The sequence below is a fragment of the Cynocephalus volans genome, chromosome 1 (genome assembly GCF_027409185.1).
Source record: "Cynocephalus volans isolate mCynVol1 chromosome 1, mCynVol1.pri, whole genome shotgun sequence".
NCBI classification, from domain to species: domain Eukaryota; kingdom Metazoa; phylum Chordata; class Mammalia; order Dermoptera; family Cynocephalidae; genus Cynocephalus; species Cynocephalus volans.
In genome coordinates, this window is record NC_084460.1 from 201,913,491 (window position 1) to 201,925,765 (window position 12,275).

Here is a 12,275-nt window from a genome sequence, read left to right on the forward strand (position 1 = left end):
AGATGGTTGGGTAGGTTGCAGCAACATGCCAAATTTATTTGTTCCTGGAAGACAGTTTGGGGAGTTTAAGCAGTGAGCCTTTTATTTCTGCCTTCCTTATTAGCACCCACTATAGAGTAATAAATCCCCTGGGTATTGAAATCGTCCCTGAAGAAGAATTAAGCATACTGATAATTTCTATATTAGTATTAAACCCTTCAATCTGAAGAACATGATCCAAAGATCACTGCAAGTGCGATTTGAAGAGTTATGGAGTTTGGATGTGTTGTCCCCTCCAAAACTCATGTGGAAATTTGATCTCCAATGTGGCAGTGTTGGAAACTGATTGAGTCATGGGGGTGGATCCCTCATGAATGGATTAATGCTCTCCCTGGGTGAGGTGGTGTAGTGATTGAGTTTTTGCTCTATTAGTTCCCGCGAGACCTGATTGTTTAAAGGACCCTGGCACCTTCTCTCTCTCTCTTGCTTCCTCTCGCCTTGTGATCTGCTTGTACCCGTCGGCTGCCTGCCTCTTTTCCGCCATGAGTAGAAGCAGCCTGAGGCCCGTGCCTGATGCAGCTGTCCCAGAATTGTAAGCAAATAAACCTCTCTTCTTTATAAATTACCCAGTCTCGGGTAATTCTGTTATAGCAACACAAAACAGACTAAAACAAAGAGGTTCTTTAGGCAGAGGAGAAACTCAAAATATAAAAACCAGAAAAAAGAAAGGAAAAAAAGACAAAAAGAAATGTAAACATTTAGCAGCTTAGATCTCTTTTGGTCTGATCCCCTTTTTCCCTCAGAACCTCTCCATTTCCATCCAGTAGGGTTATCATCTACATACTGGAACTGCCAGACTTCACTTCCTCATCTTTAACCCAAAATAAAAGTTAAATGTCCCCTGCATTTATCAAACTGATAAACATACTAAGTTTCTTAATAGCAATGGAGACCAAAGATCTTTTTGGTATTCTCGATTTATATATTTTATATTTTCAGCTTCCCAAAAGCATCCCGCATGATATTTGAACTGCAGAATTACTGTGCCATTTGCTAAATGTCTGATTATACCTTTTTAAAAAAAATTTTCAACCAACGCTAATATGCCCTAAGATACCACATATTGCTACCCTCTTAAGGCAATTGAATGTGAAATTATCATCCACAATACCATTGTAAGAGAGAAATAAAGACAGGTTACCTGGGGTTAAGAGGATGACTGACATTGTGATAAGGGAGCATACAACTAAAATCACCAGCAGGGCAATAGCGATTCCCTTCCAGTTTCTCTGTGGAGGGCTGTTACTTCCCAGTTCCTACCGAGATAGAAAAAAGAAGTTTCATAATTATACATGCTCCAAGAGAAATATATTCATAAAGGAATGATTCAGTGCAGGGCACAATCACAGTTTGAAAGCTGATGAGAATCTATTTCCTCTTCGGTAGCTCATTTAATTATTCAAAGGTGCATATATTATAAATGGCTATCTTTTTTTTTTTTTTTTGGTGGAGGGGAGGGTGATCTGAATTTTCTACGAGATAAACAAGCACAGCTTTAGTCTTGCTGTTCAAAATGTAGATGGTATTAAAATGCATTGACTATAAACACCAGGATGATAGCCAAAATACTCTGCAAAATAATTATGGAAATGAATTGTGTCCATTTACATTTATTCTTTCTACAGTAGAACCTGAAATAAAGATTAAAATATAAATGTTCTTGAAGCACTTTATACTACTTTTCTAACTGGATGAGGGAAAAGATTAGAAATGGGAAAATCATTCAAAATGCCCCTCACCACAGAGCAGTGCACATTTGTCAACACAACAGCTCCTTTTGGAACAGTTCCCCCACCATTCATAAAAACCAACAAAATGTAGTAACTAAATTAAATGAGTACTTCTATATCAACACTTAATGACGTTCTCTTGCTGGGCAACATGCATGATATTGGCAAGGAGGAGAGATTGATGGGAAAGGATAAATTTGAACATCTCTCACAATACATGCAGTAAAGCTAATCATTTTTCAGATGATCTGTGTTCTGCTCTGCTGACTGAAAATGTGTGAGCATAATTCACTAAAGCAAAGCACAGACCACACTGGTTTGAAATGAATGCCAACTTTTCTTTGCAATAAAATTTGTATAAAACTGAGCCTCTCATTTCTTTCTTCCTACCCCATTTCCCAATCACTTTTCGTCCATTCCCAGTACAGCCTTCTTTATTCAGAAATAACTAACTGATTCAGGGATAAATGAAACAGAACATGAAGGTATCTACTTTACTATGTGTGTACAAATCACCCAAGAAGCCATAGAGCAGCCTTGCTTTAAACAAAGACAAATAGCAACCAACACTTAATAAACTGTAAATGGGTTCCTGTGACTCACAAATTAAAACATTGAAGCAAATTTTCATATAGTGATTTTGGCATTTAATTCTTCCATGAACGCATTAGACTTAAAGAACTAGAACCTAAATAAATGCAGGAAGAAACCGTGCATGGGAGGTGTTTTGTCCTTTGTGGTTCCTCTTCTCATTTCAATCACTGTGTTTGTCTTTCCCTCTGATGAACCAAAACTAGCAGAGGACAATTCCACTCTTTTAAAAACTATTTTGCTCCATGCTTATTATCTAACCCCTTTATTTCTCTCACACTTTGGTTAGAATTTCCATTCATATTTTCCATATAACTCAAGACAACGAGTCCCCGAAATAGTCAGCTTTAGAATAGCAACCTCAGGACAAGTGATCGTTCAACCCTAAATCCTTATCTGGAATGCAGTGTTCCTGCAGGTTTCTAGGTGAGTTCCTTCATCATCTAGGTGATGAGTGCTGATTCTCTAAAGTAATGCCTTACTTCAAGTCCACTCAGAAGCCAGAGTGACAGACTAGAAAAGTCACCGCTGGAATCAAAGTCTGCAATGGTCTGAAAGTTGAGAAACACTAATCCCGAGAACTGAGAAAAAAGAAGAAAGCAACAGCAGGTGGGTGTCTGGTTCAAGAATCACAAATACTTTCATATTTATTAACTCTAGGGGAGGCAAGCAGGTACTAAGTTTCACAGTGTAAGAAAAAAAGAGAAAGAGTAGAGATTTAGCAGTTATAACTGTCTTTCAATCCAGTAAAAGAATCAAGAATAAATTATAAATTTAATGTATTGATTTTGGTCTTGATGCACTATTCCTTTAAATCAAGACAAGCTGTTAGAGAAAGGGCTTCTGACTGAGCTTTTCAGTTTTTGAATATGATAGAACCATGTAATGTTGACCAGATATTGTCAAACACAGAGCAATGATTTAGATATCATACTACGTGTCTAGTCCTGTACTACTTTATATTCATAATCTTACATAATCCTCATAATAATCAGATGTGATTACTATTATTCAGACTAATTAGCAGATGAGAAAAATTAGATTTAGAAAGATTAATAACATATCCATTTGCTGTTAATAAGGGGAGAGCTGGGGTTCAGTCCGTAAAGTCTGGCTTCAGAGACCACACAATTCACCACTATAATATGCCACTTCTAAATATAAATATTTCTACAACAAGTGAGTTAATAAGTCAATAAATCAATAAGTCACTTGGACACATAATACAGTTGCACATTAATATCTTTTATCTGAGAAAATTTACAGTGATATTCCGAATTCAGTAATGCTTCTAAATAAATTTATATTTTTCCAGTCACAGCTGACTAGGAAAGTATACCACAATAAAAATGGTAAAATATATTTGAGTAAGACATATTTTTCTGTTCATAAAGTGATGCACAGAAGAATGTGTGGCTCCTCTAAAATGACTCTTCAACACCCAAGGCCACTACAAGCCCCTGTTTAGGAACTGCCGACTTAGTAAGCTCTTGTGATTTTCCCCCTTTCTACTCACCTTACATTCTGTTACCATAATATTTCTAAAGCATGGTTTTACTTATGTCAGTTTCTTCTCCACAGTCCTTTAACATCCCTACACTATTTAAAGAATCAAGTACATGTGTGTAAATCTAGAAAAATAATTATCTGTACCCAAGCTCCAGTTTTCTTATCCTGCATGAGCTCCTTTTGAGAAAGCACCTGTACCCAATACTGCTCTATTAGTATTTTCCATATTTGCATAAAGTGCTTTAATCTTCACATCACCATTCCATCCTAATTCTCCTCCGTCCAATCCCTTTCATTTGCATCCAATTATAGACACTGCCAATCATTCAGCGTTCTACTCAAATGACTCTTCTCTTGGGAGTTTCCCCTAGTTATGCAAGCTAGATATGATTTCCCTTTCTCTGGGGTAAAAAAAAAACACTGTACCAATGGGGCTGAATCCAACACTGCTGCTTAGTAGCTGTGAGAATGCAAACACGTTTCTAAAATTTTCTGAGCCTCAATTTCTTTTATCTGAACAACTGGAATATTAATTATTATTTTTAAATATTGTAAGCAAAGCATTAAAATGAAATAACTCATACAAAACTCTTACCTGAACATACGGTAAGAAAGTTCACATTAAGCAAACTGCTTGGAATATTCTACCTCAATACAACTGCACAAATGTCTCATTCTCATCATTCAAGTCTTATCTCTCATGCTTCTTCCTCAGGGAAGCCTTGCTTGGCTATCCCTTCTAAAATAAGATTCCTTGTTCCCTTTTATTCTCTCATTAACCTTTATTTTTCTTTATAGGATTATCACTTTCAGGTATATCATAACATCATTTAACATATAATCCTATGTTATATTTCATTATTTATCTATAATATATGGTAAGCTACTTAGATGTTCATTTTATATGCCTCAACTCTTCAGAATAGCTTTATGATGTCAGTAAGGCAGTACATCTTATTCTCTGCTATAACCCTAGCATTTCAAACAGGATTTAAGACATACTAGATGTGCTGTCGATAATGAAAAAATGAATGAATACATGATAGATAATTAGCAATGAATTAACTAATTATAGATAAAAAATGAATGAAGGATATTATCATCGTAATGATGATAATGGTGATGGTCGTAGTGTTGGTGCTCCTTAGGACTGTGCATAAAGACCCATCATATCCCTCTTGAACTTATTAACTCCTTAAAGTAAGAATCACATCCTTAGGCAACTTCAGATTTCTAAAACTGCTTAACAATCTCTGGTTTTCTGCATAGGTGCTTAGAAAGTAATTGCCCAATTAGTTAAGTGGTATAAAAAAGCTATAGGGATGCAGTGTCATTAGCTAAATACACATCAATAGCAAACTTTTAAAATATGGTTACTTGATGAAGATTAATCTGACTACAATTATTTTTAGCCTCATTTATCTGATGCTCGGATTTCAAAATATGGTTGCCATTCTTCAAGTTCCCTTCTTTTTCACCAGCCTCCTACACAGTAACTTCTATTGCTGGAGGAAATGGTCCTAATGGACTTTGCTTTTCAAAGACTTCCTACCACTAGCATCTGAAGCTATCAATGGCATATGTCAGTTTCATAGGTCAGGTGTACTGCTGTGCAGCAGCCTGAGACATGAAAAGTGTGAGGAGCTTGCAACATGATCTTCTGGATGCTCTGGAGGCAGAACAAAGTCAATGTTGGGTTATGTTATCCCCAAGAGAGGTTTGGAGATTTAAGGGCAAATATTAAATAATGTATATATCGTGCTACGTTTGTAAATTAGTACTCCAGTGAGTGGATGCATCAGTTAAAATACTTTTGTCCAACTTCAGATTTTACTCAGTGCTGTGATTGTCTAGAGACACTTAGTGCTACAAACCAAACCAAACTGGATCTATAACCTAGCTATTAATCTTATATCTACTGCCAACCAAATTACTCATCCTCCTTCAGAGAACAGCTTCATTTACAAGAGAAGACTGATCACTGCACAGATAGTTTATCGAAGTCCAAATACATTTTTAAATTATTCAGGTGCAAAGAGAAAAATGCTGGAAATCATAAACAGAAAGAATGCAAGGTTTATATATCATTTTATTTAGAAAAATAATAAAAATGCTGAACCATCAGAATCACTTTTTCTTTTTTTAAGGAGGTAAAGTAAAGGACACCAATTTTTGTTTTTTTAAAATAGTATTCCACTTGTACTTTCCTTTGGAAAACACCAATGTATTTATCTGTCATCTGTACTCTGAGAAGAAATATGATCTATCTATACTGAAACAGTCTCAAAAATTGGTGACATTTAGAGAAAGTAAAAGGAAAAAAATCATTGGGATGTTAAAATTATGTCTCTAGATTGGATGTGGGTGTGTTTTAATAAAAATATATTTTCTTCAACCACATGTCCACATTCTAAGAAATTAAGGTTCTTTAAAATATCTTTATTCCTGCTTGGAAAGTTGTATTTCAGATTTCTAGGTTTAGAGAACTAGCATTTATTACATTAATTCTTCATTTGGTTCTCAACACAACCACACCAATCATTCAAAAACTTAATTCTTCACTTTGCTTTGCTCCTCTCCCTGTACTTTATCACTTCAATACCCTTCTGACGTGCTTCACAAGTCTTCACAAATTGGACGCTTAATGTCTTCTGAAATAAATTCAGTAAAGTTCCTCAAAATTGAAAAATAAGTGGGCCATTACATTTCATCAGTTCATTTTCTGTTAGCTGAAAAGTTTGAATTATTTTTATTTAAATTATTTTATTTTAGTCATGGTGCTCACATCTTCAATTGTAAACATTGTTTCAACTGTGGTCATAAACAGTCCAAAGACATTTATACTGAATAATCTGAAAATATCTTAAAGCAAGTTAAAATACTTTCAATTTTTTTTTATCGTTTCAAGAAATTGGAAAAACATGGCATTTTAGAGTTAAGACTTTAGAAGTCACCTGGGATAAACTCCAACTTCAAAAATGCTTTTACAGCATGCCTAAGAAAATTTTAGACAGCTCTGGTTGAAAAACCTTGAGACCTAGGGATTCAACAGTTGGCCAATCTCCTTTAAATAATTCCACTTATTATTTAACAAAATGTACTGGAGTGTTTTAGGGTTTGGGAATACTACAATAGATGCAGCTGTATCTACTTGTACACTAGATACAAATTAACATAAGACCTGTCCCCATTGAATATAAAGTCTAATAAAGCATTTCCTAACCACTAATATAATACAAGGTGAAATAAATAAAGGTAAAAAGGAAATCACAAAATTTTGCTATAGGAAACAAGGAGGACAGCTATTAATTTCTTTATACTAATAGAAAATATTCACTTTGCACATTCAATCAACATTTCCTAAAAAAAAAGCTTGCTGGCTACAGTGGTGTTAAAGTAAGTGGGAACTGTGTATAAAAATATACACTTAGGTATTTGGAAAGTTCAATGAAGTGTGCATTTTTCTCCTAGCAAAAATAATAATTGACAAGAATTACAAACTGGAAGAGACCAGTAAACATAAAAGAAATTGAGATAATTTTCGAGGAGCTCCCAAAATGTGTGGGGTTACAAGTTTTGCCTCTAAGAAAGATATAATTTCTGCACCATTTAAAACATTTTATAACATATTGAGAAAAGAAAAAATTTCAATTTTTTGTTTTCATGTTGTCTCAATAGTATGTCTGAAAAAGACAACACAAAAAGAAACTTTAAACTGAATTTAAGGAAATAAATGCAAACATACTAAATAAAATTTTAGTGAAGTAAATGCAAGAGTTTAGTATAAATAACAATTAAATATTATGAAATATTTTCCACTATTAAGAGATGAAATTATGGTTCCCTACCCTACTATCAATTAAGAGTATCAATAAAGAAAATACAATCATAAACACCATTTCTCATATTTAATTTGTAGTTAATACTTACAGTGCCTATGGCTTCTTAAAATTGCTCATTATACTCATGGCCATTCACAATTTCTTCATTTATCCTGCTTCTCTACTTATAGGACTCTGTGCTAAGTAAAGTGCATATTTTTTTATAAATGATGACAAGTTATATGTGTCTCAAAATTATGTTCCTTATGAGTTTATACTGTTGACCTACATGAGGAAATGCTAAATTGCTGCTATTCAAAGTATGAGCTGTGGACCGGCAGCATCAACAACAACTGGAAACTTGTTAGAAATGCAAAGTGAGTGACTTTTGTTGCTATTTGCTTTATTTTTGTTGTTGTTTTATTTTGATTTGGTTTTGTTTGTTTACCATTAATTTGTTTATTAAAAAATAGCAACTATATCAATTTCAATTTGGCATGTATCACTCTCTAATAATTATGATTGTTGGTGACATACACCTAGATGGATTACCATTAAATTAGAAACAAATCAAAGATGTAATATTATTTAGCCTTGAAAAGGAAGGGAATGCTGACAATTGCTATAACATGGATGAACCCTAAAGACATTTTGTTAAGGAAAATAAGCAAATCACAAAATGAAAAATACTGTATTATTCCATTTATATGAGGTAACTAGAGTGGCCAAATACATAGAGACAAAAAGTTGAATGGTAGTTGCCAGGGGCTGAGGGGAGGAAGAAATAGGGAATTCGTTTTTAATGGGTGCACAGTTTCAATTAGAGAAGATAAAACTAGGGGCCGACCCCGCGGCGCACTCGGGAGAGTGCAGCGCTGGGAGCACGGCAGTGCTTTCGCCGCGGGTTCGGATCCCATATAAGGATGGCCGGTGCACTCACCGGCTGAGCGCGGTGCGGCCGGTCACAAAAAAAAAAAAAAAAAAGAGAAGATAAAACTAAAGTTACAGAGATAGGTGGTGGTGATGGCTGCAGAGCAATGTGAATGTACTGAATATGACCAAACCATACACTGAAAAATGGTTAAAATGGTAAATTTAACATTATATGTATTTTGTCACAATAAAAAAAAACATAAAACAGTGACATTCAAAATTGTGTAAGATATATTAAATGACTTTAGTAAGTTTTAGTGTCCAAAGAGAGAAAACCAAAAAACATTACTTGGGAACTTATAAGACCACTTGATGGATATGGAGAATCATTGAATTTGTGTTAAGGAAAATTCAATGTGGTCAAGATGTCCATTCTTCCTAGATTACTGTAAATATATTTAAAATAATTCTAATGAAAATCCTAACAGAACCCTTTTTTTCTTAAACTGATAGAGTGATCTTAAAATTCACTTGAAAAAATAATCACATAAAAGGAGAATAATTTTGAAAAAAAATATGATAATGTGAGTTATCAAAATGTAATATAAATCTGTGCTAATGAAAAAGTGTGGTATTAATAAGAAAAAAATAGAAGCAAAACTACATTTCAAAGAAAAAAGTTACAAAAAAAAAAAGAAAAAAGTTACGTACACAAAAACACAGATAGAATTGTTTAAATGTTGATCTCTGCTTTCACACTACATCTCTTTTTCTTCAAGAAAGAATAATTAAGGCTGCACACAACTTTCCAATGAGATATGTCATGATCTCCATGGTGACAAATCAGAGAGTCAAATTTTCCATTATCTTACAATAATTCAGAGCAGCATTCCCATCCCAGGAAAGCCTTTTCTTGGCTCCTATGACAGCACATTTTCCTGTTTTTCCTGTTTCTTTATCCACCATCACTAGCCACTTCTCCAATTTCTCTACACTGTAGAGTTCCCCAGGCACTGGCCCTGGCCCATCTCTTCCATCTATGTGAACACTATTTCTAGTCATCTCATTCAATACCGCTTTTTGTATTATTCATTTTTTCTATCAACCTTATATATTAATGCTAAAAAGAGAATTAATGGCCGAGATATTTTTAAAAAGAGAAAAACAATCCAGACTGATCTCTAAGTATACAGAAAGCAAAGGGTATCTCTATGTCCTTCAGACAGGCTACCTTCTCCCTCTGTATATAAAACATCCTCATTTTCTATCAACATCAGTTGCTATTAGAGTGCCTATTGTTTCTTAAAATTCCCTATGAGATTGGTGTCATTCATTTTCCTACTTCTCTTATTAAAGGACTCCATGCTAAGTAAACTACATATATAAAGGTTTTATATATTTCAGAATTATGTTTCTTAGTAGGTTGCTTCTACCCACCTATTTAGATATCTCCTTAGCTCAGCACAGTCCATGGACCAGGAGAGTCAGCATCATCTGAACACTAGTTTGAAATATAAATTATTCAGCCCCATCCCAGATCTGAATCTCCAGAGCAGTGGCAATCCCAATGATTTCTTTTAACAAGCTCTACAGGTGACTCAGCTGTGTGCTCATGTTTGAGAAACATTCCCTGAGGTCAGTGCTACTCCAAGTTCAGTCAACTGTCACCTCTGGGTTGTGTAAATGCAAATTATTAATCTTCAGCCCAGACCTACTGAGTTTCTAGGTGTCCGGCCTTAAAAACTAACGCCACCTTAAGTGACATTGCAAGCAGCGCCATTATAGGCCCACAAGGGCATATTCATGTGGCAGCCTAAGACAGAGCCAGGAGGAAGTAGGGTGGGGGGGTGTCTGCAGGAACCTTGCCTTAGCCCTTATTGGCCAAATACGGTGCTTCTGTGCTCCTGACCACTGCGTGGCTGCAATAGCTAGGCATTGAGACAGGATGCAAGCCCTTGACCTTTAAGCTGATTGGATTATGTTAAAACCTCCCCTCCCTATCTGCCTATAAAAGCAAGTGCTTGTGTGGTAATAAACAGAACTGCGGGACAGAACCCCCACCGCATCTGAGTGTCCTTTAACCGGGCTGTTTTTGGTGGGCCAGCGGTGTGCTCACCTCTCTTCACGGCTCTCTTCCCCCGTCTCCTTCCAAAGGGGACAGGAGGGAAAGAGGAATCCCAGGCCGTTTGCGTGCCCACCGAAAGGAACGAGGCTAGGGCTGTTCGGGTCAGCCGGCAGCGGACCGACATCTAGGGAAGAGCTAAACAATCTTTATTTTAACCAGCTCTGCAGATGATTCCAGTGTATAATAAAGTTTGAAAATCTCGACCATAGAGATTAAGTCCTAGAGTGATACAGTTCTGGAACTGCTAAAATGATCCATCTCAGATTCAGAAAAATTCAGTTATGGCTTTGTAGATTTGGAGTTAATACATTAAGGCTTTGTAGCTTTAGAGTAAGTACATCTAGATTTCACCTCCAGTTGATCTACTTACTAATTCTGTTACATACACAATTGTCCTAATCTGTATAAGCATAATTATAAACCTAACTAGTTGTGCCTGAAACAATCAGGTTTATCAATCTTTCTCTATACTTATTTTCTAAATCATGTTTAGGTCTGAACTGAATTACACCTGGTCAGAGACTATTTCACACTTATCTTTGCATCCCCAACACCTACAGTACATACTAAGTGTTCACGTTATATATTTGGACTGAAGCACTATGCTCTGCTTTATGCCTGGAGAGTTAAGAATAGGGTTTTTAATCTTGAGAAGTGCATCTCAGCAATGAATTAGCTATCTGCATCTAAAATCTAAAGAGAAAAAACATTCTAGGAGTGCAGTTGTTGACCCATCTCAGGAGCTATATGTTTGTGGCTTAGAGAGCTCTACAAGAACGTCGGTGATCTACAAACTCGCTCAATAGCCGAAAATTTCTGGGGTTGCTAACAAGCCAGACAATAGTCTTTAAGCTTGATTTCAGGAGATGAGAAGGCTGGAAACACAGTCTTCTGCCAAGTCTGCCCAAAGTTCTAGTATTTAACCAACTAACCTCTTGCCTGTGAGGAGGGCAGCAAATGTAGTCATTTCTCATTGTATCTGCAATGTCCAGCAGTTTTTGGTACATGGTTTCCACCCATATTAATTGACTACATGAATGTAAAAAGACCCAGAAATTATTTTTCAGCTTGGTATAATATTTATTATTTATTTTTGCCTTAAAGTTACTTTCAGAATTTCAATTCTTTATTTTCAATGTTCTTTTAAAATTAATTTTATATCAAGGTGTGATATAAAACTCACTTAGGAACAGAATACCCATACCTAATATGGAATACTCATTGCACAGCGATAGAAAATAATAAAACTAGCAGCCTGGTCTGCCCACCTGGTCTGCTCATTAATAATCACTTGTAATATTTAAGATGAGGTTTTCATCTTCTCCAGCAGCAAACAAGAATGGCAGTGTGTGCCAAACTGATGCCATCGGGCATTGTCAGATACAGCCAGCATGTCATGAAAATTATTGCCACTTTACCTCCTTGATGGAACACAGCCTCACTTTGCTCACATACAAAATAGAGGTGACACTTGCATACAATTTTTGTGAGCTTTCCAAGAAATAATGCAAGTAAAAACTGTTTATAAACTGTTTATATCAATTTAAGTTTGGTAACCATGCCTCACAATTTCGAAAAGTAAATTAA

At 35.5% G+C, this 12,275-nt stretch overlaps 1 protein-coding gene across 1 annotated transcript in view; it reads right to left on the bottom strand.

The window, feature by feature from the left end:
- DPP10 (dipeptidyl peptidase like 10) overlaps positions 1-12,275 on the bottom strand; it is a 686,000-nt gene that overhangs the window by 545,107 nt on the left and 128,618 nt on the right. Inside the window, exon 2 of the mRNA XM_063093496.1 lies at positions 1,181-1,295. Coding sequence (XP_062949566.1) covers positions 1,181-1,295 — 115 coding nt within the window. The remainder of the gene's footprint in view (positions 1-1,180; positions 1,296-12,275) is intronic.